Source organism: Desmodus rotundus, chromosome 5 (assembly GCF_022682495.2).
Source record: "Desmodus rotundus isolate HL8 chromosome 5, HLdesRot8A.1, whole genome shotgun sequence".
Classification (NCBI taxonomy): Eukaryota; Metazoa; Chordata; class Mammalia; order Chiroptera; family Phyllostomidae; genus Desmodus; species Desmodus rotundus.
Genome location: NC_071391.1, coordinates 32,428,704 through 32,454,679, shown reverse-complemented (window position 1 = coordinate 32,454,679; position 25,976 = coordinate 32,428,704). Strand labels below are relative to the sequence as shown.

The following is a 25,976-nucleotide window of genomic DNA, read 5'->3' as shown; positions in this document are numbered from 1 at the left end:
ATTGTGTGTCCGCCTGGGTGCATGGTTGTACACAGTAAAGGTTGTGGGTTCAACTGTGCCCATGTGGACTGCGTATTTAAAAGCTGAAGGGAGCCTGTCTTTGCTTTTTATAGCCTGGTTGTGACAAAATGTGTGTAGCCGTGAGTTCAGGACAAGAATGATTGTGTCTCACCCAACCTCGGTCATCACCCAGGCACTGGGGTTCCGTTTTGTTCTGAGACGCCTTGGCGTCGCTTTCCCTGGAAGCCCCTTCGCCTTCCCTCCCCTGCGGGCCAACGACCCTGGGGCCCCGCCAGCGTTTCCAGCCTGGCTCCGCCCCCACCCCCTCCAGCCACCTCATTGGCCCGGCCTGCGGTGACGTTGTGGGGATCGCAGACAGAACCCCCAGCGCCCGGCGCGCGGGAGGTACTGTCCGGCACCAGGTTCTTTGTTATCTCGTCGCCTCCTCACCTGGCCACAGGCACGTCCTGGCTGCTGCAGCCCAGAGAGGGGTGCCAGCAGCCGCTGCCGCCGCCATGGTGTCCCCGCTCACCGTGGTGAGTGAACGAGCGAGCGAGCCAGTGTTCTGCTCTGCCGGAGCCCCCCGGCCTGGGGACTGCATGGAGGCAGGCCGAGCCCCGGTGGGCCGAGGACGGGCAGGGGGCCCCCGCAGCGGCCCCGTGCTTTGGCGGGAGGCGGTCGCTGTCAGGGCCTCCGCGCTCCCCAGACCCACGGTGCCCTTCCCCCGCGGACCCCCGCCCGTCCGCGGCGGGGACGGACACAGAGGGCACGTGACTCCGGAGCGTGACTTTGTTGATCTGTGTGTGTCTGGCGCAGGTCGGAGGGATTGCTGGAGAGGACAGGAAGGGCAGAAGATCGTGCTGCCGGGTTCTGCGTGGAGGCGTGGGAGAGGGCGAGGGAGGGTAGGAGGATGACTGGGCCCTCCTGGGAGTCCTGTCCCAGATTTGTTTCTGCCCCTTCCTCATTTTATAAACAAGTCTGGGGCGGTGGTGGACGGGACGCCCATGAGTCTAAGCATCCTTGATAACACGCTGGAGGAAGTGGGATCGTTCTCTATTGACACCTCTTCCTGCTTCGACTTTTTCAGCTCTAACCTTTGTCTCTTTTCCCCACCTTTCCTGTAGTTCTGGGTTCTCTATGACTGTCAAAGTGTCCCCAGATGCTACTGCCTATTTCTTCCAGGAACTATGGGCCTGGGGGAGGGATATGGAGCAGATGTTGATGCTTCGCTTCGGAGGGCTGGCAGGTGGATGCTGAGGAGTCCTGGGGACAGTGCGGGCTGGCATGTCCCTTCAGGCTCCTCCTGTGCCTGTACCCTGCCCTGTCCAGCTTGGATGGGGGGATCTCCAGAGGAGGGACTTAGTCATCTCTTCTCCCAGCTCTCACCCTGGCAGAGCACAGGCAGGCTTAGACCCTGGACACACCCATCTTCCTCTTCCCAGCCTCCATCACAATCTGATCAGTCCCCAGGTAACTGGTGGTCTGGGAATCTGAATGTGTCCCCTGAGCCCTGTGCTGGACAGCTCGCCCAGACAGAGGCACAGTCACTTTGGGCAGAGTGTGGGTATACAGGGCACCTCAGCTTCTCCAAATAAGTCTAAGACACTCTGTACCAGAAGCCCAAGGAAAGAAGTTTCAGGGGATCATATGTTCAGAATATCTGCAACAGCCCAGTCCCTCAACTTGGAGAGAGACTTCAGTGACCTTGGATACAACCTTTCTTTAGCTGCCCTCCCCCCTTAATCCGCCTGAGACCTAGTCAGCTGCTCTAACTTCCCTCTCTTAGTTCCCCATCTCCTCCCAGCCTCTGCTGGCTTCAGATCAAAAGCTGGGAAGCCAACCCCCACCCCTTCCTGCCTCTGATGTGTCTTGAGTTGCTCTTGTCTGGGAAATGAGACTGACACCCACCGCCAACCCTCAGATCTCTGAAATTGCTGGTGTTTTAGGGACAGTTTTCTTGCTCCCAACTTGTGGGGTCCATTTCTCTAGCCAGTATCCCTGTCTACTCTCTTTGCTCATGATGGTTGCCTTTACCCTGGAGCAGCTGGAGTGGAGGGTTAGGAACAGACTGGCTGAGAGAGAGCCTGTGGGGCTAGAGGTGGTTGGCAGTGCACCACCTCACACATTCCTGGCAGTCACCTGGTGTTGCCAGGGCCCTAAGTCTGTGCCCTGGCCCCACTGCTGAAGATCACGAGTTGGCCAGTTGTGGCGTCTCTGTGGTTTCCTGGTGACTACACTCCATTCAGACAGCTGAGAGCTGATGCTGGCAGACAGGGGCTATAGGGGCTTTGGGGAGGGAAAAGAAGTGGGGCAGGAAGGGAGAAGCATTTGGGTTGCAGGAGGGGACATTATCCCAAGGACTGTTTTCTGCCTAGTAAGTGCCCATTCTGGCCCTGCCCCAGGGCCAAGAATGGATATGGCCAGCAGGAATGGTGGAGCCCTTCTCCTTCCTAGTGAACTACGCCTCAGGGTAGTGGTAGGCTTGTTCACATTCTGCTGGTTGATTGGGAAAGGCCAAACTGGTTTCTTTGTGTCAATCCTCCCCATCTGGGAGGTGGGCCTGTCTCTGGGGTGAGTGTCTGGGCTGAAGATGCTGGCTCAGAGCTTTCCTACAGCCTTTTGAACTCCCAAGCTCTGAGTGCTGCCCTTGTCCTGTGTCCTCCAGGTGAAGAGTGAGGGACCCAAGCTGGTGCCCTTCTTCAAGGCCACCTGTGTGTATTTTGTGCTGTGGCTGCCCTCGTCCAGCCCATCTTGGTTCAGCGCCCTCATCAAGTGCCTGCCCATCTTCTGCCTCTGGCTCTTCCTTCTGGCCCATGGCCTAGGATTCCTGCTGGCCCGCCCCAGTGCTGTCCGCATCTTTGTGGGGCTCGTCTTCTCTGCCCTAGGTGATGCCTTCCTCATCTGGCAGGACCAGGGCTACTTTGTGCACGGTCAGTTGCTGCAGTAGCTACCTGGGAGGAATCCTGGGGTTGGGGGCTAGAGAGTCCTAGAGGGCCAGGGAATTGGGAGCTTTTGAATAAGAAGATCGGGAATCTGAGGGCCTCTAAGACCAACAACTGTGGGGCCCCTATTGGAGGATGACTTTGCTGGTGATCTGGTGATCAGATCTGGAGTTCCTCAGGGGAGTTGGGGTGGGGAGGGGCGAATCTTTGTGGATTTCTTCTTACCCCTCTTCTTCCCAAAACACAGCTCCTGGGTTATCCCAAATACTCCCATCCCCAGCCCCTCTTACTCATTGCTCCCCTGAGCCTGCCCTCAGCATCCACCCCATTCTCTCACTCCCAGGTCTACTGATGTTTGCTGTGGCCCACATGCTCTACGCCTCAGCCTTCGGCATGCGGCCATTGGCTCTTCGGACAGGTCTGGTGATGGCAATGCTGGCGGGCCTGTTCTATGGCTTGCTCTACCCATGCCTCTCAGGTGCCTTCGTCTCCTTGGTGGGGGTCTATGTGGCCCTTATCAGTTTCATGGGCTGGCGGGCTATGGCAGGGCTGCGGTGGGGCGAGGCAGCCTGGCGCTGGACTGAGCTGGCAGCGTGCAGTGGCGCAGTGCTCTTTATCATCTCAGACCTGATCATCGCTGTCAACAAATTCTGCTTTCCCGTGCCCTACTCGCAGGCACTCATCATGTCCACCTACTATGCCGCCCAGATGTTCATTGCCCTGTCAGCTGTCGAGAGCCGGGAGCCGGTGGAAGACTACAGACTGAGCAAGGCCAACTGAGGGGCTGGGGTCTGGTCACCCCTCTCCTCCTGGGACTGGGGTCCAGAGCCTGGGAACCTGTAAGAGCTGGTTTAGGATGGCTGCAGTTCCAGCCTGAGGCAGTAGGTCCACCTGGAAAATGTACCAAGTTTGAGGGGGTGAGCAGGAATGGATCTCTCTAGCAAAGCTAGTGGCCCAGGACAATGCTCAGAGCTAAAAAGCTGGACTAATGCTCCTTGCTGGAGCCAGAGGCAGACATCTCCTCAACGCTACCCTGTCGGGATTGTCAAAACCCTTCTGGGGTTGTGATGGTGCTCAGCTTCTTGACCTCCCCGCCCCTTCAACTAGATGGAAGAGTCTGGCTCATCACTCCCACTCTTTCTGATTTGTGTAGAGTTGAAGGGGAGGGAGAAATCTGTGCCAGGGCTTGAAGCCCTCTTTGAAGGCCCCAAGTTGGGAAGATTGGATAGGGGTGGAGTCTCCCTTTCCCTCATCTATTCTTATTACTTGAACAATCTCAGTTTCTATGTGATGGGTGGAAAGGTGTCTGTCCAGGTAGGCAAGAGGGGACTTCTTTAGCCTGGGAGCTTGGGTATTAAGGATTCAGGTTGGTCCCATCTCTCTCAAAGGTCAGCCCAGAGCTCAGGCCCCACATTGTCACCCTCAGACCCTACCCCCAGGGCTAGGGTGAACCATGCCAAAGGAAGGGGCCAGCCTGTGTGTTTGGTGTGTGTGCAATCTGCCTCCCAGCCTGTGTCTTTCTCTGCCATCTGTGTCTGTTCTGCTGTCTGTTAAAATCTTATAGGGAGAGGCCTCAGGGAGCTGTTGAAGGGGTGCTGAGCCTGGCTCGGAGAGCTGGGAACCCCATGCCCACTCCCCTCCCCCACTGCTCTCCTCCCTGCCACTCCTGCACTGGTAGCAAGGGTGGGGTGGCTCCAATGACACTCTAGGGTCATAAGACCCGAGGCACATTCAATGCAAGGTGAGCAAAGATGGGACAGTTCTGTCCTTTACTGTTCATATGAAAAAATAAAAATAAAAGCCAAGGGCTATTGACTCCCCGCTTGTCTGTGTGTGTGGCACATGCCCGTCCTGGAGAGAAGGGTGACAGGGCATGGAGCCAGGGGCCCTGGGCGTCCTCACAGCCTGGGTCACAGTACTGGCCAGTGCCTCTTGGTGCCAGGCTGGCTCCCTGGCTCCGGTAACAGTGCTGGTTGGAATGGGTCTCACTTCCCCGGTCATGTGTGTGGGTGAGGATGTAGTTCAGGAGGATGGGGGATGGGTGGTATTTGTCACTGTCCAAATTTGTCCTCGATGCCCTCACCTGTGCATGGGTACCCAGCACCTTTGGTGTCCCTTAGTTACTCAGGGTCCTCCTGCTGCCCACTTCCTCCCTGCCTCACCCCAGACCTGCTGCCCGCTCCGAAATGATCCAGATTCCCTTCAACCATCTTCTCTCTTCTTAGACTCGGGCTCAGTTGAACAGCTGGGAGGAATGGAATTAGACTGGGTGACTCATGCTTTTGATGTGAAGCCCTGGCAGAATAACTTGTCCCCCACACTCCAGGGACATTTGCATCTTAATGGGCAAAGCTCTGACCCAGAATTCTAAAGGGAAGCCTTGGGTGGCGTTGAATACGCCATTAGTAGAGGGGTTGTACAGTTGTGGGGGTATGATAGAAGCAACTTAAGTCCCTTGTGGGTGTTGCATGAATCAGTGACTTTCAACAAAGGGTTTTTACAGAAGTCTCTGGTGGGAGATAGCAAAAGAATAAGTAGAGGAGGGAGGCTCAAAGCCCGTTATCCTTGTTTCAAGCCCTATAGCTTCCTAAGGTTTTTTAAAGGAAGGGTTCCACTGCCAACACATAAGTTTGAAACCCAGAGCCGGATGAGTAATTCTTTCTAGCTCTGAGATGCTCTCGTTCTCAAAGAGTGGGAACCCTGGACACCAAAGAGGCAAGGTCCTGATCCCTTTAAACCCCAGACCTACCTGGTGTCAAGAACCAGGAGGGAGTGGGTTGAATCAGGCAAGACTTGCCCACCTAAACCTTGAGAGGATGGGAGGGTACAATGTAGCCACAGAGGAGGGGGAGGCAAAGACCCAGTCAAAAGGGGGGCTGGTCACTCCCTAAGTGGGTGGGTTTGGACCAGGCTTTCGGCAGCCTTGGTGCATCCCCATTCCACCTTCCCTTCTACCTCCTTGGTCCCTGCTGTACACCGGCTGTACACCATGCTCAGGAACCGGGAAGGGTGAGTTCGGACAGTTTATTGTCCCATCCCTTTGCTGAATGTTTACATTGACAAGCACCAGAGAGCAAACTGGGCTTCCCTTACTGGGGCCATGCAGAGGACAGGCCAGGAGGCCCCACATCACAACACCCTGGTGCCTGGACTGGGCTGAAGCTCACATAAGGTACTTGGATTTCTTCTGTAGACTCTCGGTGACTGATGCTAAAATTGACTTGTCATCTTTGTCTGAAAGAGCAAAGCAAGTAATTGTTAGTTTAGTGATGTCCCAGGCAAGGGAAACTCCACGTTGCTGGACTTGTAGTTACTGTGTAGGAATCAGGGACTGCACCCTGCCTGGGACCCTCAATTCTTCCCTGGGGTGGGTCCCAGCTCCAGTCTCCCAAGGCCAGCTGAGTGTGTGTAGCCAAGAGCTGCCAGTTATTCAGGATTTAATATTTGCCAGGCACTTCCATGTACTATCTCATGTAAGCCTAAGAAGTAGAGGAGGAAACAGGCTCCGAGTGGCTTGCCAAGGTCACAAGGCTGGTCAGCGGAGAAGCCAGGGCCGTGGGTCCATGGGCTTACCGCCAGAATGGAGTCGTCAGGAGTCTCCAGGTGTGGTGTGAAAGCTAGGTATCTCCCACCGTGCCTTCCCTGGCCTAGTTTTGTCACACAGTTCTAGCAGCCATTCTGAAGGCATCACCTCAGCATGCCAGGCACTTAGCTGACTTGAGAGACAGCAACAGGACATGGTCCTTTCCCCAAGGAAAAGGCATGTATAACAGGATGAAAAAGGTCTGTAACCATGGAGACCATGGACCCCAGCTGGAATGCCATGGAGAGTTCAGGGAGTGGCCGATGAAGCTGGAGAGGTAGTTGAGGTTGGGGGGGAGCCTCAGTTGGTTGGGGTTTTATCAAGAGGATAGTGGGAAAGCCAGGAGGGAATTTAGCCAGAGGGAACCAGGCAGTCAGCTTTGCCAGAGAGTTCCTGCTCCTAGCTGTGTAACTGTGAAGACAGCAGACTGTGTAGGGAGGAATAAGATATGTCCCTACATGTGCACATAGGAGCAGAAATGTGGCACACATGTGCAGAGGGAGGGTCTCCACTAGTTAGTTCCCTTCCGTCCTCCCCTCCTTGGTGCCTCTCATCTGTCCTTATACTAGACCAATGGTTTTCGATCTTGAATCACTTGCAAACATTTGTGACATAAAGATTCCTTCCATGACCCTGCCAGAGAGATGTGATTGGTGGGTCTGTTTTGGGCCTGTTCAATGTCTTTTTCCAGTCAGGTATAATCCTACCAAGGGTTGCAATCCAGTCTGCGAAGTGTTTGCAAGCTCCCATGTCTGCAGCGGCCAGGTAACTAACAAATGACATTGAGGGTGGAGACTGGTACCAACTGTGGCTAATGTTTACACCACCTGATGGCAGGTTAAGTAGAAAACGTTGCCAGCCATAGGAAGAGTGTCAACAACCCACAAGACCTCCACTTAGTGCCTCTGCGCCAGGTGGCACCCCCCATCCCCCACCCCCGGCCTGGGTCCACAGCTTTTGACTCACCATAGACAGTGAGCATGCAGCTGCTGCGGTCCTTGCCCAGCTCATTCTCCACCAACACACTGTACTCGCCACTGTCTTTGAGCGTGCAGGTTGGGATGACAATTGTGCAGACGCCGCTGGTGGAGTTGTACCAGAACTTGGAGTTGGCTGTGATGTTAACATCACCCTTGTAGAGGGTCACTGTGGGCCGCGGATTCCCAAGGAAGGCACAGGTCATGGTGCAGTCTTGGCCGCGCAGCACCGTGTGTGGCTTCAGTGGAGTCAGGAAGTGCGGCGCATGGCGCCAGTCCTTCTCCTCATAGGGCTTCAGCTTGGCGCTCAGGTCCTCGACTGTGTGTGGGATGCAGAGGCTGTGAACACCTACAGGGTTTCACCTACCCACCACTCGCTGCTTCAGAGTGCCGAAGGCGCCCCTGAGACCCGGCTCCTGGAATCCAGCCCCATGGCCTGGGTTAGAGTCCCATACGCCACCAACTCTGGGGACTGGCTTTTTACTCCTTCCTGAAGTTCCCCTTCCCCCACCCTCCCACCCCCTTGCCACTTCAGGGTTGCATGACCTAAGCCAGATCTGCAGGGCTTTCTGCTTTTCCAGGCCCTGGAGTCCTAGACTTCTTTCCCAGACTGGAGCTATTATCTTGCTTTTAATACCTTTCTAAGCTTTCCTCGGTGTCATCCCAGCCCCTATGGGGTCAGCGCTCTCCTATTTAGCCCTGAACTTCACATTTCCTGACACTATCCCTACCCTTAAGCCCTCCTCTCCTCTGTTGCTGGACTTCATGCCCGCTCCCTGCTTTTTGGAGACTCTTCCCGGTGCTCACCCCCTTCAGCCCCTGGGCTCAGAGAGGACTGATGTCAGCATTACACCCCCACCCCTCACTCCGGCCCAACACTGCCCCCATCCCCCAAGGGCACCTCCCCACCTCCACCTTAGTCCCACCTCTCAGTATACCTCAGAGGTGTCTTCTGCCCTAGGCTTCCTGACCTTGACTTCTCCGCTTGGCTTCCCAACATTCACCTCCCACCTCAATGGTTCTCTGATTTTACCTCAAATCCTGGGTACCCCTTTCGATCCCTCTGTCATCTCCAGCATCAGAGATCTTAGATGTAACCTGAACCCCCAAATACCCTGACTCACTCTTGTCCTTGTTGACGAGCCAAGTATCCTTGGAGTCCAGCGGGTCACTGTCACCGATATCATTCCGGGCCAACACTCGGAAGTAGTACTTTCTGCCAGGAAGCAACCCCGTCACTGTGTACTTGTTGCTGAAGACGCTCTCTGCTGCGGTGAACCAGGTGGCAGTGCTGGCATCCCGTTTCAGGATGACATAGTGGGCCTCCCCATCCTCCTGCACGTCGGGGCTGTGGTTCCAGGTCAGAGTCACCGTGTTGGGAACCTCCTCAAACAGCTGTAGGTTTGTGGGAGGCCGTGGAAAATCTGAAATGGTCAGAGCGTCCCTCAGCCACCCTGGTGAGCCTTGAAGACTGTGCCCCCACCCCAGCCACCTGCCAAGGCCTTTGAGTCTTAGGTAGCGGATGGCTTGGAGTCAGAAAGATTTGTTTCTGAAGTGTAGCTCTGCCATTTACTAGCCCCATGAACTTGGCAAATTACTTATTTTTCTGAGATTTAATTCCTCATTTGCAAAGTAAGGCTAACATTAACTATCAGAGAATTGTTGTAAAATGCCTGGAATGTAGTAACTGTTCAGTAGAGGTTCATCCCTTTATCACTTGGGGGTCAAGGGCTTTCTTTAGAGCTCCCAGCCCTCTGTAAGAGGTTGCCCAAATTTTTAATGGATTACCTTACCCTGTCCCTCCTGCCTGTCACCCATTCTCTACTCGGTTTTATTGGACCTACTGTGAATGTGTGCTGAAGCTCACTAGGTAAGACTGCAGGAACTGAAACGAGGGCTTGGTCCTAGTTCAATGCCCCTGGGACTTCAGGACAGTGAGAAAAGGCTGAAACCACTCTCTCCATTAAGGCGAAGGCTGATGAAGTCTTACTTTGTGGTGCCAAAGAAGCCTTCACTTCCTTAAGGCATGACTTATAGTGGTAGAACTCAAGCAGCAGTGGGAACTATATTTTGGAGAGTGTGCAGTGACGTTCCCTGAGGCCTCTGCCCACTGTCATACCTGCCACCCGTACATGGATGTCATAGTGTGCCTCTCCAAACTCATTCTGGAGCAAGATGCGGTACACCCCTGAGTCAGAGCGCTTGGTGCTGTTGATGAGGAACTGGGAGTGGTTTTTGCCCTTGGTGATGGTTTCCCTGCCCTTGGTGGGGATGCCATCTTTCTGCCAGATCACGCTGGGTGGTGGTGAGCCCTAGTAGGGACAGGAAATGGCTTCAGGAGTCATGCAGGTGGTATTCAGGGACAGGCCCTCCCCCAATGTTGAGGAGTCTCCTGCCAGGCTCTAGTGTCAGGCATCTGGCAAGGGACAGAGGCAGAAGCAGAGACTGTGAGAGCTACAGTCACCATCTTGGTTAAATGGTGGGCATTTGGGGCCAGGGGCAGGAATGACTCACAGAAAAGGCAGCATGGATACAGAGAGCTGTCCCCGCACGAACCACCATGTGACTCTTCAGCCGGGCACTGAGGTCAAACTTGGGCGCAGCTGAGATGGAGGAGAGAGAGGCTGGGGCATGAACCTCTGTTTCCAGAAGACTCAGTTTTAAGCCTCCCCTCCAAAGCCTTTCCTAGCCTCTCCTCCTTCGTGGCCCTGTTATCGGCTGTACCGACATCTAACAGCCCTGCATCACCACGACACACTTTTTTCTCATCTGTCTCCCCCTAATAATATGTAAGACCCTTGAGGGCAGGTCCAGTGTCTCCCTTGTTTATGTATCCCTCACACCTCCTTTGGCACACAGAGGATACTATTTGGCACATAATGACTTGGGGGGAGGGGAGGGAAGCCCCTAAGGTCACCCCGGCTCTTTCCAGGCACATTAAGTATGGATGACTTTTTCTTGGTCGCAGCATGGCCCAGTTTTCCCCTGTGGAATGAAGTCCCAGAGAGGAAGGTTGGGAAGCTAGGATATGGGGGCCTGCAGCCCCAGCCCTCTGCATCCTCACCTGGTGGTGGCATGGCTCGGACCCCCTCGTCCAGCTCCACAGGCTCCCCAACCCCAGCCTCATTCACGGCCCGGATGCGGAAGAAGTATTTCTGCCTCTCGGTGAGGCCTCCCACCGTGTAGCAGGTGCCTGAGATGGGGATCTTTGTGCACTTGGACCACTCCTTGGTGTCCTCAGCCCGCATCTCCAGGATGTAGCCAGAGGGTGGGTCGCCCTCTGCAGGCTCCCGCCAGGCCAGGGAGATGCTGGAGTTGGAGGAGTCAGACACGTGCAGGCCCTGCACCAGGCCTGGGGGTTCTAGGGAGCAACACACATCCGGTCAGCCCCCAAACTCTTCTCCGCTCAGCCCTATGCCAGTGCCCACACTCAACAGCCCTGAAACCTAACTTCACAGCTTCTATCGCCAACTCCCCAAGTTAACACCCTCCCCTCAAAACCTGGTCTTGTGCACTCAACAACCTCCAAATTCAATCCTCTCACTGACCAAACACTTTCACCCTTGAAGTCAGTATCCTCAAAATTCAACATATTCTACACATCCAACCCCTCTATATTCAAAACCCCAACCTTTAACCCATCTGTCTCCACCACATCCATTCACATGCAGTATGCCACCTCAACTCCTAAACTCAGCGCCTTCCCAACCATCTACCAAGCGCCCCAACTTCATTCTCAATCACACTTCCACTCCCTCACCTGATACCAGAAATACTCAGAGTTTAATACAAAACTTTTTCCCCCAACCTGCCTCTTAACCTGGTTCTCAATCTGTATTTGCTGGCTTTCTTATGTGTCTGAATTCTGTTCCTCCAGCAGGCTGGCAGCTTCCAGAAAGTGAAGCCTGTTTGATACCACCCCTGCCCCCTGTAGACTTTCCCAGAGAAGAAATCCTCTGTCTCTACCACGAATGGGCTAACTCCACGATGTGTAGTGGCCCGGCTGCCCCACACTCACTGACAGGGTCTTTGGCCACCACTGAGTTAGATGGCATGCTGGGATGTCCGGGGCCTGCCTTGTTCAAAGCTATAACTCGGAATTCATATTCCGTATCCTCCAGGAGACCATCCACTGTGCACTTGGTGCCTGAAATGGGAATTCGAGGGATCATGAGGCCGGGAAGTCCATAGGGTAAGGAGGCATGGAGAGGAAGGCATGGAAAGAGAGGGTCATGGGATGCTGGTAAAATTTCTGAATGAGCTGGGGGAGGCAGTACATTCAAAGCAGCAAGGGTACCAGGTTCATCCAGCAAAATCTCCCTTAGTTCCTCCTGGGCCTCTGTCCTGAGGAACTCACCCTGGATGGGGTCCTTGTTGACTGGCACCCACAGGTTACTGCCTTTCTTCCTCCTTTCCACAATGTAGCCCAGCACCGGGGCTCCCCCATCCTGGGTGGGGGCATTCCATGTGATGGTCACGGCCTCTTTGGTCACATCAGTCACTTGAGGCTGGGAGGCAAGGCCAGGGGGCTCTATAGGGGACGGAGGGAGGGCAGAGGTTAGAAGAGAGGCATATGGACTACTGCCCAACCCCTGCTGACCTTCGGCCCCCTCCTTTAAAAACAAACAAACAAACCTTGAACCCATGATTCTTAACTCTGGCTGCACATTAATATGAAGTGGGAAGTAAAAAAAAGAGGATAAAAAATATGGACAATAAAATGGCAATAAATACATATCTGCCAACGATTGAATCTAAAAAACAAAATAAACAAGTAGAATGGAAACCGACTCAGAGACACAGAGAACATTTTGATGGCTGCCAGATGGGAGGTGGAGCAGGGGACGGTGAAAAAGGTGAAGGGATTCAGAAGCACAAATTGGTTGTTACAGAACAGTCATGGGGATGCAAAGTACAGCACAGGGAATATAGTCAATAATAGTCCAATGGCCACGTATGGTGTCGGATGGGCGGGACACTTTTCTACACGATCACTTACTAAGTTGTGTGATGTCTAGTCACCGGGGTGTACACCCAAAACTAATACAATAAGTGTATGTCAACTGTAATGGAAAATAAAATATATATTTTTTAAAAAGTCATGATTCTTAACTGTGTCTGCACATTAATATGAAGTGGGACGAAAAGAAGAAACAAACCACCACCAATAACTAGTGTCTAGGTCCTACCTCCAGATATTTTAATTTAAGTGGCCTGGGGTGGAGGCCAGGCACCAGCATTTTTAAAAAGACTTCAGGTGATTCTAATGTGTAGCCAAGATTGAGCATCACCGACTGAAGCCTCCCAACCTGTGTCACCCACAACGTCCCAGTTCTTCAGGTGTTGTCTTGACTCATTGGGACATGGAAATCAGCTGAAAGCAGTGCAGTGAGTAATTAATTACTAATCATAATTGAGATGTTGATGTCAAGGATTCTCTTTGGAAAAAGCTTAGCATGGATAAGGTTTTCTCCAGCATGCAAGGTTATCTCTATAGTAACACCCCTCTCGCTCAGCGTCGGGGTGAGGTCTGGAAGGAGAAGCACGTGGAGCCAGGCCCCGGGAACTGTGTGCAGTTTTGGACACGCACACGGAAGTATGCCGTGCATGTGCTCTGGGAACAGCTGAGAATTCCCCCCCACCAGACGATGTTTGGCTCTTACTCTGGAACCCCCCTGTCTCATGGGGTGGCTTGAGAAATGAACCCATGAAATTCCCCACAGAGCAGCATTCCTCTCTGGCTAAAGGGCCCCATCCTGACCCCTGAGCTCTCCACTGAGCACAGGGCTACCTCACTGACCGATGGGATTTCCTGCGAACACTTCATCTGTCTCCAGGGGGTCGCTCACTCCTTCCGAATTGACGGCTAGGATACGAAACTGGTAGGCTTTTCCCTCTTCCACTTTGTCGGTGGAGAACTTGGTAACTTTGCCGTCCACTTCGCCCACTTTGATCCAGGACTTCTTGCCCACTGCCCTCCGCTCCACGATGAACTGCGTCACAGGCCGCCCACCATTGTCCTTCGGGGCCTTCCACTTCATGTGCACACAATTGCCGGACAGCTCCAGGAACTCCACTCGGCCCTGGGGAGGCTTGGGGCGGTCTGAGGACAGAAGATGGAGTCAGGATGGGGCTTCGGAGCCAAGGGTCAGAGGTCCAGCCAGACAGGAACACAGCTAGATTCTGCACTTTCTGGATCCCTCGCCCTTCCCTGTGTCCACTGCCTCTCCTCCTAAGACTTATCCAGAGTTTGATCCTTGTTCCCTGAGACTCCTGCCTGCCTAGGAGTGGGTGGACTAAAGACCTGAGGGACCTTGGCAGATCCCCCTTCATCCCCTTCCAGACAAGATCTCCCCCTCTTCTGAGCTTCCAGAACACCAGCGTTCTCTGGCATCACAGTCTGCCTTCCTTTATAATCACCTGTCTACCAGCTTCTGTTCCTTTGGGGCTGAGGGACTGCTGGGGATACCTCAGCTCTGTGTCCTCAGGACTGAGAACACAGAGGAGGTGCTAAGTCTTCCTGCTAAATTGAACTGAAATCCAAACCTGCCACAGCTGAATGGAGATGCAGGAGGAGGAGGTGTTGATGGTGAGTGTGGGCTGCATGTAGAATATGAGTTCACGGAGGCCAGCTTCTTGCCTCTTTCTTTAACCTTATGTTCAGACCCATCTCAAATCCCATTCCCACCCTTATTCCATCTTTTCCTTCGACCTCATTTTATCCTCAACCCTGTGTCACTTCCCCTCACTCTGTTTCACCTCCAACCCCAGCGCTCTTCCCAACCGACCTCACTTCCATCCCTAAAATCTCACCTCTTTTTCACCTCATTGCCATCATATGTCCAACCATGTCCTCATCTCCCAGTCAAAAACAGACTTAAGTAACATTTGAAGGCCTATTATGTGCTATGCACTCTGCTATGTGCTTTATTCACTTGAAATACATACTTAAAAAAAAAAAATCACCCTCTTCCACAAGGGAAACTGAAGCTTAGGAAGGTTAATTGATTTGCCCAAGGCTACCCAGTTAGGAAGTGGGGCTTCTAGCCACAAAGCTAGCACTCCAATCCCTTTTTGAGCCCACACTCCAACTCTGTCCCCAGTCTGCCTCCTCCCCTGGGCACCGGGCACCGGGCACCAGGCACCGGGCAGTGGGTGCCCTCAGCGCAGCCCGGCCAGGGCCCTGCCCTCACCCAGCACGTTGAGGTGCACAGTGGCTGTGGCTGAGCCATGGTCGTTCTTGAGCTTGAGCAGGATAAGGCCGCTGTCCTCCCGCACGCAGTTGGAAATGGAGAGCAGCGCCTGGTCTTCCTTGCGCTCCATGGACACACGTTCCTCCTCCGTCACCTCCATACCGTCCTTGTACCACGTCACTTTGGGAAGTGGCTTTGCCCGGAAGGGCACCTTAATGTGCGCAGTGTGACCCACCTTTACAGTCATGGGGTGTGCAGCGAGGGCCTCCAGTACAGAGGGGTCGATGGTAGGAGGATCTGCAGGGAGGGGAGGTAGGGAAGGCTGGCCCAGTAGGGATAGGGGAGGTGTCCAGGGGTGGAGGAGGAGCTACGAGCACGTGGGTGGGGCAGGTGTGGTTGGGGCTTGTCTACAGTGGGTGGCAACCTTACCTGCAATGAATACCGAGGCTTCGCTCTCTGCGCCCTTGGCCCGGAATGTGTACTTGCCCTCGTGCTGGGGGCCCATATTGGGGAAGATGAGCTTATGCACTGCACCCTGCTTCACGATCTGCACACCTGGCAGGTCCGTGATCTGGGGGGTGAGGGGTGGGCATGAGTGCAAGTGTATGCCCGCTGAACCCCTCCCTCCTTAGTCCCCTTCCCTAGCTCCTGCTCCAACCTCCTTGCCGTCCTTCAGCCACACACCCTCCACCTTCTCGTCGTTCAGCACTACGCACAGCTCAGCCTGGCTGCCAGTGGCCGCGTGCACGTCAGACAACCCACTCTTCACTGTGGCCAGACGCTCTGGGGAGAAAGGGAGCAGGGGCTCTGGGAAGGGGCCAGTGTGTTGTGTCTGTCAAAATCAGTTATGATGAACAGGAGGTTTGGAAATGGTCAAGGGGCGACTGGGGAATGGTCAGTGTGGGGATGGAAACAAGTAGGTGAAGGGTTCAGGGAAAGTCTGTGGCATTAGGAAATGGGGACCAGGAAGACTGGGATATGACTGACGGGAGGTGGGTGGGTAGCTGATTATCACAGAATGGTCAGCGGGCACTTAGGGTGCTCAAAGAAGGGGACTAGATGGTGGGGATACAGGTGGTTAGTGGAGTCGGGATGTTGAATGGTAGTTTTGTTGGTCTGTGGGATGCCCAGGGTTATTGGAAATTGCGGCTGGTAAGGGTCAGTGAGGAATAGTCAGGGCTAGCGAACAGGGGCTGCTCGGGGTAAGGGGTGAGGGATGATCATGGTTGTGGGGTCAGTCAGAGGCTGGAGGTCAAGGATGAGTGAAGTCAAGGGATTTTGGATAGAGTTCAAGAGATGGGGAGACAGTGACTTTCAACCTTTTTCATCTCATGGCACACACAAACTAATTACTAAAATTTGGCAGCACACCAAAACATATTTTTTGATGATCTGCCAAAAGAAAATATAATTTTGATTCATTCACACTGGGTGGCTATTGTTGTGTTGGCTGTTGTCATTTTTTTGATTTGACAATCTAAGGGAAAAGAGGTCAGTGCCCCTGACTAAATAGTCACGTATCGCATGTTTTAAAAATTCTTCTGGCACACTGGTTGAAAATCGCTAGTCTAGGAGGTAGAGATGTTCAGGGCCTGAGAGGTCAGAGATGGTCAGAATTTGGGAGATTGGGGTGGTCAGAGTGGGGAGGCAGGAACTGATCACAGTCTGGGGGAGGGTTGGAGTCAGAGGGGTGCAGAACAGGGAACTGTTAGGGTCAGGGGGTTGGTCGGTGGGGACCGACAGGGTGGGTGTGTACCCTCCACGGTGACCATGGAAGTACTGTAGTATTCAGTGGGGTCCCCGTCCTGCATGGCCACCACAGTGTACTCGCCACCGTCACTGAGCTGTGCGTCCTCAATGATCAGCTCTGCCCGCTTGCCCTCGTGGTTCATGCTGTACTTGGAGCCACGCGCCAGCAGCTGCCCGTCCTTCTTCCAGCGCAGTGTCACATCCTTGGACGTCAGCTCACACTCAAGGCATGCCCGGCTCCTCTCTTTCACGCGCACATTCTTGAGGGTGCTCACAAACTTGATGGGGATGCCTGTAGACAGAGAAACACTTGGGCCTGCCCCCAACCTCCTACATCCTTTTCTGCAGCTCCATGCTGCTCTGCTCCTCTTATTGGCCCTAGAAAACACAGGGACTCGTGACGTCAAGTGCGTTTGCGTGCAACACGTGACCCATAGAGGCACATGGCAGGGAGAGTCCCAGCTCTGCCCTTTAGTTCTGGCTGACTGTAGGCAATGCATTCATTCTCCAAAGTCTCACTTTCCTCTTTTGTGAAGTGGGATAAATGCCCCCTTGTAACTCCAGCCATAATTGCATTGTCTCTCTGGTGTCTGAGTCTTTACACATGCCATTCTCTCTGCTGAGAATGTCCTCTCTTCTCCCCCCTTCTCCGAAGGCTGAACTACTTTTTGTTCTTGGTAAAGCTTGGCCATCACCTCATCATATTTCTGACATTGCCAGGTGGTGACTCTTCTTTGGGCTCCTACAGCTTCTGTGTCTCCCTCCATCGCAGTAATGATTAATTCCATGTCACATGTATCAAGTGTGGTTCACGTGCGAGACATGCTTCTTGGTGTACCCACCATCACGTGTAGTTCTCCAAATGACTTATAAGAATGTGAGTAGTCAAGAGTGATGTGTTGTAACATATGATATTAGGGCCATAAACGCTAATAATTTCTTGGCCCATGATTTCCCAGCTGACAATAAGACCCCAGTGTATCTTGACTCCTTGCTTAAGAACTTCTGTTCAAATTCCATTTCTACATGAGCCTTTCCAACCAGACTGGGAGTTAGTGGAGAGGCAAACCCTTTCTCTTTCTAGTACCCATCACAGGGCCTTGCAAAGAGGAGATGGATGGATGGATGGGTGGATGAATGGATGGATGGATGGCTGCCCATATGGAGGTTGCTGTGGCATAAATCCCACCCCTCAAGAACTGGCTCAACCACTCACGGTCAATATTGAGCTGGGCCTTCTGTACCAGGTCCCCTGCCTCCACAGAGAACTCGCCGCTGTCACTGAGTCTGGCATCCTTAATCTTAAGTGTGTGTGTCAGACCATCCTCAGACACTGTGATTTCATACTTTTCATCCCGCTTCAGCTCCTTCCCATTGAACTTCCATGTAAAATTAGGTACTTTCTTGGAGAGGCGGACCTCAAATACTGCTGTCTGGCGCTCTGTCACCTTCACCGGCTTCATCTCTCCCAAGAACTTCAGTGGCTCATCTGCAGCAAAAAGTAGGAGGGGCCGTCATTGGACTGCAGCCCTGTCTCTCCTGAGGAGTGGGATGGAGAAGGGGACACAGAGAGCCAGATGCCATTGGCTCTCCTATAGCCCACAGTTGGGGAAAGTATCCTTCCTTTCATTCTGCTTGTGAATTCTGGAGTCCCCTCTTATGGTGTTTATATGGTCTCCTCTGTATTGGTTTCAATAGCAATTTTAAAAAGCACTTGTGTAGTTTTGGATATTTGCCAGGCAGTCTTTTGGCCAATGTGTACATATGAAGGCATCCAATTCCCACACAGGTAGATTCTGCAATTACTCCCCATCTTACAGTTGGGGAAACTGAGGCAAAGGAACATTAAATAACTTGCCCCAAATCACATAGCTCATTCGTGACAGAAGCTGAGATCTGAGTCCCAGTAGTCTCATTCCAGAGACGGTGCCCTTCACCACTCTATTACACTGGCCCGTGGCACTTGTCTCTCTGCGCTGTGAACTCCCATCCCCATGCAGGCCTTTCCTACAGAGTCCCGCAGTCCTCTATTCCATTTCCCCATGGACCCCTTCCTTGGCTATTCCTCCCCCTTGACCCTGACCTTGTCCTCCTGGTGCCCCCTGATGCCCACGTTCATACCCAGCACTTTGAGCTCTGCAGTCATCTGCTTGTTGCCCACATTCAGGGTGTAGATGCCTGCATCATTCATGTTCACGTTGGTAATAACCAGCATGTACTTGGTGCCCACCTGCTTCACATCATACTTGCCCAGGGAGTATTGGATCCTCAATGGTTCAGTATCCTGTCTCATGTAAGAGATAGAAAAGTTGATGAAGTGGTTCAGGAGACTTTCAAACTAGTCCCCAAGACTAGTCTGAGCTGAAAGGTGCCATGCCTACCTCTCTAAGGTCCTAAAACACACCTGGAGGCCCCTAAGATCTCTGTGGCCTCATCATCTGGCTCAGCGGGATCCAGGGTCCTGGCTTTCCCTAAGGTCTGAACTCTTAATATGCATGAGGCCATTAGATGCTCTCTCTTAGGGGCACAGATCTTCAATGACTTTGAGGGTGGGTGTGTACCCTCCACGGTGACCATGGAAGTGAGGAAAGTAATGCCTCAAATTAAACAGCCAAGTGGTAGAACAGCTAAGAATAGAGCCCAGCTTCCAGGCAGATTCAACCATACCAGCAGGCATCCCCTCAATGGGATGTCAGAGAGGACACGGGATGGATCATGAGAGCATCTGCAAAGGGACGGGGTACAGAGAGGAAATGATATTGCTGGGGTGGACCCTGACCAGGTGCTCCCCCACCTTGACCCAAGTCATCTTGGTATTGGGATCCTTCAGCTCCATGATGCAGTCGAAGATCACTGTGGTGTCAATCTTGGTCTCTATGTCTTCCAGGGGCTTCAGAATCCGGATGTTCTGAGAGATTGTGATAATAAGATGGCAGTGTCAGGGGCACCTGAAGCCCGCCCAGTCTGTGTCCCCAATGCTGGAGGAGCCCCCCGAGGGTCTGGGGAGAAATAACTGGACTGATTAGACAGCTGTGCTTCCCCCTACTTCCTGCCACTGATCAGCTGGAAGATTTAGGGGGAGACAGATACACTAGGCGGGGTTGGGGTTGGGTGGGGGGGTGGTGAGAAAAGCACCATCATTCACAGGACAGTCACTATGGACCTGGGCCCATTACACAGATTTTCTAATTCCAATGTAGATGCTTAATAATGACAAGCTGGTTGAGTAAATGAATGACAATACCAACAGAAAAACAAATGAAAGAGGAAAGTATAATTTTCATTTGGAAGATGAGGAAACTGAGGTTCAGAGAGATGCCCAAATTCACACAGTTAATAAGGCACTAGAACTGGGATTTGAACCCAGGCCTGTCTGACTCCAGGTCCATGCACGTATATTAGGGAGTGGTGAGGAGAGGAAAGGTAAAAGGTAAATTGAGTTCCTTTCCTGCTTTCGCTGTAGAGAGTGTATGCCGTTGGGTTTGTGTGTGCAGGCCAGGAGACACGCAGGCGCTAACACAGGCCCATCCTGCAGACCCCTGCCCCCTGATGGGTACTGACCTCCACCTCTACTTTTTTCATCCCTTTCAGCTTCTTGAGCAGCCCCCGGAAGTCAGTGAAACCGTACTCCATGCAGACCTTCTCAAAGTCCTTCCTGGGCACCTTGGACAAAATCTCCAGCATCTCCTTCTCATCTGTCACCTTCTTCTGCTTTTTCTTGGGAGCAGGGGGAGCCCTGGGAGGAGGTGGGTACCAAGCTTTGACTCAGCAACTCCTTCTGAAGACAGAGGAAGGCTCTCCTAACCTTCAGATACCACGCCCCACTCCCTGGTTTCTTGGAGCCTGGGCCATTAAATCAGAGCCCTGTCGAGATGCCTTCAGGAAGCTCTAGCCTGGAGGGTGGGGGTACAGCCCTTGGGCAGAGGAGCCTCCTTCCAGCCTCACCTCTTCTTCAACATCTTTTTGAAATCCATTTTATCTTGACCTGAGGACAGAGAGAGGGACAGGATCGGAGAAGGGGAGTTTGGTCCTTAAGAAGAAGGGCCAGGAGAAGGGGGCCGGCCTACCCTCTGTCACCAGCAGAGACACGGTGTAGATGGCATCTGCGTGCTCATTGCTTGCAATGCACTTATAGTTGTCAGAGTCATCCGCGGTCAGTGGCTCCAGCTGGATCAGAGTCAGGCCATTAGTAAGGACAGGGGAGGGGACCACAGGGAGACTTTCTGTGGGAAAGGAGGGCCTATTTGGGGAGAGGAGGGAGGAGCTGAGTGATGAGTGCACGTGTGGAGGATTGAACAGCCCCTAATTTTGGTCCCCTGCTCATTCTAGGAAAGACCCAGCTCCTGAATGGACTCTCATCCTGCCCCGCCTCTGGGGCAATGACGGCCTCTTTTCCCATCTCCCAGTCTGGGGTCTCGCTGTGACTCATGTGGGTGAGAAGACTCTCGGCTTGCCCGGTGGAGAGAGGGGCCTCCCCACTTCTGCCCTCATGGGTAACCGGATCACAGGCTCAGGCCCCGCACCTTCAGCACGTGCTCCTTGTTAATGCTGTCATAGAACACCTTGGCAGACTCCTTCATGGGGATGCCGCTTTCCCTCTTCCAGGAGATGTTGGGTTTGGGGTTTCCCTGCACCTGGGCTCGGAACACAGCTTTATCCCCTGCCGTGGGCACAGGATGCAGGCTCACCTCTTAGCCTCCAGGCTGCACCTTCTGGCTGCTCTCTGCCTCCTCCCAGGGATCTTGCCCAGCCCAGGCAGGACAGGGACCCCAGGCCTGGCTCTGTCTGTGTTTGTGCATTAAGGGACAGTGGGGATGGTGGGGATGGTCGTGGGGTGGCTGGGGCACGGGGGAAGACAGGGAAGCACCCAGGGGCCTGGGGAGACAGGAGGTGTGGATGACGCACCCTCAGGTGCGGTGACTGGATGAGGCTTTTCCACGAACTCTGGGACGCTCTCGCCTTCAGGGATGTTGGAACTTCGAGTCACCAAACTGAAGAACTCTGCAGTGCTCGATGACTTCCTCGTCACCACTTCCTCTGCAGCGGGTGGTGAGAGGTCAGAATGAGCTCCAGGCGGAGCTCAGGCTGGGACTAGAGTGCTGGCCTTTTCTTGAGGCAATGGTGGGGCACTTTAGGCCAGCGTGGGCAGGACTGGCTTTGGCTGAGTAAGGAGGCCCTGGGAGTCCGTGGGTCATTGTATTCTAGTATGGCAACCTTCAACCACCAGGGGGAGCCAACGTCTCTCCCACCCCTCAATAGTCCAGCACTGTTTTGGAGCCAAAGACCTTTTTTTTTTCTCTTTGGGGAATTTTATTTACTTTTAGAGAGAGGGGAAGGAAGGTAGGGAGAAAGAGAGGGAGAGAACCATTGATATGTGAGAGAAACACTGATTGGTTGCCTCTCACATGCCCTCAACCGGGGACCTGGCCTGCAACCCAGGTGTGTGCCCTGACTGGGAATCGAACTGATGACCTGGCAGTTTGTGGGTAGACACCCAACCCACTGAGCCACACCAGTCAGGTCTCTTTGGGAATTTCCTGATTTTTTTTGTGTTAGTCTCCTGGAAGTCCCCTAGTAGCATTAGGAAGGGCTGGCCTGCTCCTGCTTACGAGGCCTGGTAGCTAGCTAAGCTCTGCTGTGGGTCTTTTCCCTGCCCTTCTGTGGGCTCAGAATTCAGTGACACGGAGAAGTGATGCCTGAGTGAGGGACAGGAAGCAATCCCAGTCCAGTGGGACTCTATCTGGGAATCTCGTTATTGAAAGAGCATATTCAGTGCGGTAATATAATTTTATATTTGGGAAACAAAAAGTTCTTTTTTCAATATAAACTATACCACACAAAATCTTGTCGGCTGGTGAGTTAAAAGGACTCTGAATTATAGAGTCCTTTCCTTATGCCCGGAACTGTGCTGAGCACATTTCAGAGAGCATTTATTTTATTGAATTCTCACAACAACCAAGTGAAGGAGGTGCCTTCATTATCCCACCAATCTGAGCGACTGAGAAGAGAAAATGGGTTGAGGAGCCCTGCTGTTAAATAGTGATCAGAGGCCTCAAACATGCAGCAGGCAGGCTGCACTGGGCCTGCGCCTGTGTTTTGTTTGACCTCTGCAATGTTTAAACAAAAAGTAGCCCTATATCTAAAAATTGTGAGATTTCAGGAAAAAAATCAGATTTCTGGATTCTCGTATTTCCACATGGTAACAACCAGCGGGAGGCGAATATGGCTGCTCTTTAGATGGGGTATGTCCTCTATGACTCACCTCAGTCTTTTTCACACATCTCTGTTCCCTGCCTGGACCCTCCTGGTCAGTGGTGTTAAACGGTGGCTGCATATTAGAACCTCTGGAGAGTTTTAAAAACACACACCTGGTTTAACAGTTGGGTGAGACTCAGGTATTGTTATTCTTTTCATTCCTTTCTCTCTTACCGCCATCCTAAGGTGATTGTAACAAGCAGCCAGTGCTAAGAATTACTGCATAATCACTTGAATTCGCAACTTCTGGTCTCAAGTTCCCACCGCCTATTTGCTCTGCCTCACTGACGAGCGGGGGTTGGTATATAGCGTGTTTCTCTGGCTTTGACCTCTGTGCACAGAGGACTTTGAAGGACAGTCTCTAGAGGACTTTGAGGGAGGGGCAATGGCTGGGAGGACGGAGGGATATTCAATATCCTGGCCCTTGGCTATCTTTTAATCACTTTTCCCTACAGACATGTCTAAAACAATCTGTTCTGCTCGGAGACCATTTCTCAGCTTTCTTTCTCCCAGGTTTGGTCCCCAAGGGCTGAGAGCCTGGAAGCTTAGGTCACTTGTTTATCTGTTCATCCTCTCTCCACTGGCCGTTCAAAGTCTTCTAACTCTTAAGTGGAGCAGGGTCAGCATTACTCCTGTGTAGGCAAGGTAGCTACCTCCCTAACTTCCTCAATGCTGAAATCCTACCACTGGAGATACACTTGTTTACCTATGGCTCTGAGTTCCTCAAGCATTTAAGGGTTCATCACTCACACACAGCCATGTGATGGGTTTTTCCTAAGCTGTTTTTCTGGAGAGCTGATCTATGGGTGAACATCGAGCCAGCTGAAGCTTTATCAATGCACAAATTAGAAGCACAGGATGGGAGAGAATGGCTCTTGGTGTCTTGGGCTCTCGAGGGGCCCAGCAGGCACAAAGACTGAGGCCACCCAGGGGGAGGATGTGGAAGAAGCAAGACTGCCCCCTGCTGACCCCTCCTCCCCATTCCACTTGCCTCCCACGATCTTGGTGGTCTGTGAGAAGGTCTGCACGTGGGTGGTGGAGCTGGAGAACTCCATGGACACATGCTCCTGCAGCACCTGCTTGTGGTGAACGGTTGTCATGGCGACAGCAGACGTGGGCCCTCACCTGGGAGGACAGGGAGAGGATGAGGCCAGGAAGGACAAGGAAGGGAGTAGGAGGGAGATTCAGAGATGTTCACGTGTGTGTGTGTGCGCGCGTGTGTAGGGGATGAGGCAGGTGGACATAAGGGACGATGACAGTGCACTAGGGAGGGCGAGAAGTCGGGCAGCAAGCCTCTTCTCCCTGGCCCCTCTCATCCCTTTATATCCCACTTTCCCTGCCTGGTTACAAGGACCAATGGGCTCGTCCCCCACTGAACAGTCCCAAACCATTCTGGATTCTGGGAGAGAGGATGCAGGGCTTAGGTTTATCTGGCGAACCAAGTGAGCTGTGGATAGCTATTGATGGCTACGTGGAACTAGGGAGGCAGTGCTGGCGGTTTCATCAGAAGGAAATGAAGTCAGACCTAAGAAGGAGCCTGCTGACTAAGCCATACTGCAGCAGGCCTCGGGAGGAAGCTGTGCACGTTCCCCCTGGGCCCTGGGGGCCCCTGGCACTGGTGGAATGCTGAGACAGATGACAGCTCACTTCTACGGCTCTTCCGTTTGTGACAAAGTAAAGGCAGAGGTTGAGTTTTATTTCTTATACTTTTGAATTGGTGATTCAGTCACATAGTTAAACAGTAACAGAGTATGAACTTCTTTATGCAGAGGCTCCCGTCCACTCTCGAGACCCCCACTTCCCACCCCTCCCCCAGTAGGTGAGCACTGGCAGCCCCCAGGCTCCTTCATGAAAATGCAAATGGCTTTGTCCTGTCCCCCTTTTCCACGTGCAAGGTGGCTATTATATACACTGTTCAGCCCCCTTTTCACCCGTACATCTTGGCGGTCTCTCCACACCAGTTCATAAAGTTCCCCCATTCTTGTTAACAGCTACACAGCATCTCAACGGACGCAGGCACCTACCGTCTTTGATCTGACCAGTGTGGCAGCTCTTCAACCTCTGCTTTGCACAGGAGGAACCGATGTCTGAGAGGCAGAACCTGCCCAAGGTCACTCTGGCTGGAGTCCTGGCCTCCTGATGCTGCAGTTCTGCGCCCTTCCAGGGACCCCAAAGCCCTGTTTTGAGCTAGGCAGTTCGAGGCTAAACCCTATCCTCCGCCCCACCTTGATGTAGCTCCGCCCGTCCTGTTTCTCCCTCTGGGTTCTGACACCATCTCTGTCCCAGCTCCTGCCGTCCTTCTCCGGGCTCAGAAGGTAGCAGGCTCTGCCCCTTCTTGAGGGACAAGAGAAGTCTTACCTTCGTGTGACCAGTCTCCCAACACTCAAAATGCTGTGTCCACAGCTTTGGAGGCGAGGCTAGCGCCTGGGCTGTAGACTGGCCAGTCTTCTTCCTTTGCCTTAACGGTGGTGAGGCTGCTGGTTCCTTAAATGTCTGGCCCCTGGGGGCAATGCCCTAATCAGGTCCTACAGCTGCCCCAGCTAGATGACACACTGCTTTGGGGTAGGGGTGGGGGTGGGGGTGAGGGGACGTGAGGCTGGCGCTAAGGCTGGAGGAAGTGCTGGGCAAGGGCACATGGGGAGCCTCCAGGGGTGCTTTATCCGCTCCCTTGTGGCAGAGGTTTTGTTCCCACTGCTGCTGGGTGGGGACCATGTGAGCTGAAGGGCTCAGGGCAGTGTGTGTGTGAGCACATGCACACAGTCCACTGGGAAGGTCACGGGCTCCGCCATTCTGCACAAATCCAGGGGAGCGCCACTTATCCCTGTGGAGCCTGCGCAGCCGGAGTGGCCTCACAGGACCACCCTGGGGCAGGACAGGGAAATGCTAGCCCTCCTCACCCTGCCCACTCCTACAGCCTAATCCCCCAGTCTGGGGGGAAGGGCAGCAGGCCCAGCCTGCTGTTGGAGGGTGGCTGGACAGCATCGCACCTACTATGACCTCCATCCAGGCTGTTCAAGCTGCTCCCTATTGTTCCATGTGGTGTACCTGTGTGGCTAGACCCTCGACCAGCCCATGCAGGGTTCTGGTACCTGTAAGGACATGCCAGCTGATCAGCAGCCCTGCCCTGGGTCCCCTCCTGCCCCAAAATGACCTCTGCCTGCCAGCCTTGGTATCACAGTTACTTTTGCTGCATCCCTGGGGGCAGGGGCAAGAATAGAGCAGGAGTGTCCAGAATCTGAGCCCATGGGCAGAGTTCCCCAGGCCCCTTGGGAAGGGC

General features: G+C 53.3%; 2 protein-coding genes across 2 annotated transcripts; one reads left to right on the top strand and one right to left on the bottom strand.

Annotated features, from left to right (window-relative positions):
* The first annotated feature begins 377 nt into the window (after positions 1 to 377).
* On the top strand, positions 378 to 4,814 carry TMEM86A (transmembrane protein 86A). The gene is made up of 3 exons (XM_024558912.3): positions 378 to 536; positions 2,666 to 2,930; positions 3,286 to 4,814. Exons 1-3 carry the CDS (start codon positions 516 to 518, stop codon positions 3,720 to 3,722), a joined length of 723 nt encoding a protein of 240 aa, XP_024414680.1. The 5' UTR covers positions 378 to 515; the 3' UTR covers positions 3,723 to 4,814.
* Positions 4,815 to 5,903: 1,089 nt separating this feature from the next.
* Positions 5,904 to 25,149, bottom strand: IGSF22 (immunoglobulin superfamily member 22). Its single transcript, XM_024559049.3, has 23 exons — positions 25,058 to 25,149; positions 23,691 to 23,824; positions 21,350 to 21,481; positions 20,968 to 21,104; positions 20,512 to 20,611; positions 20,390 to 20,429; positions 20,006 to 20,180; positions 19,239 to 19,352; positions 18,566 to 18,728; positions 17,661 to 17,933; positions 16,452 to 16,736; positions 15,354 to 15,478; positions 15,125 to 15,266; positions 14,696 to 14,992; positions 13,303 to 13,605; positions 11,860 to 12,033; positions 11,521 to 11,649; positions 10,567 to 10,863; positions 10,017 to 10,105; positions 9,622 to 9,814; positions 8,627 to 8,926; positions 7,492 to 7,821; positions 5,904 to 6,176 (listed from the first exon to the last, which is right to left on the bottom strand). The coding sequence occupies exons 2-23, from the start codon at positions 23,797 to 23,799 to the stop codon at positions 6,106 to 6,108; spliced, it is 3,978 nt and encodes a 1,325-aa protein (XP_024414817.2). The 5' UTR covers positions 23,800 to 23,824; positions 25,058 to 25,149; the 3' UTR covers positions 5,904 to 6,105.
* Between the last annotated feature and the right edge of the window lie 827 nt (positions 25,150 to 25,976).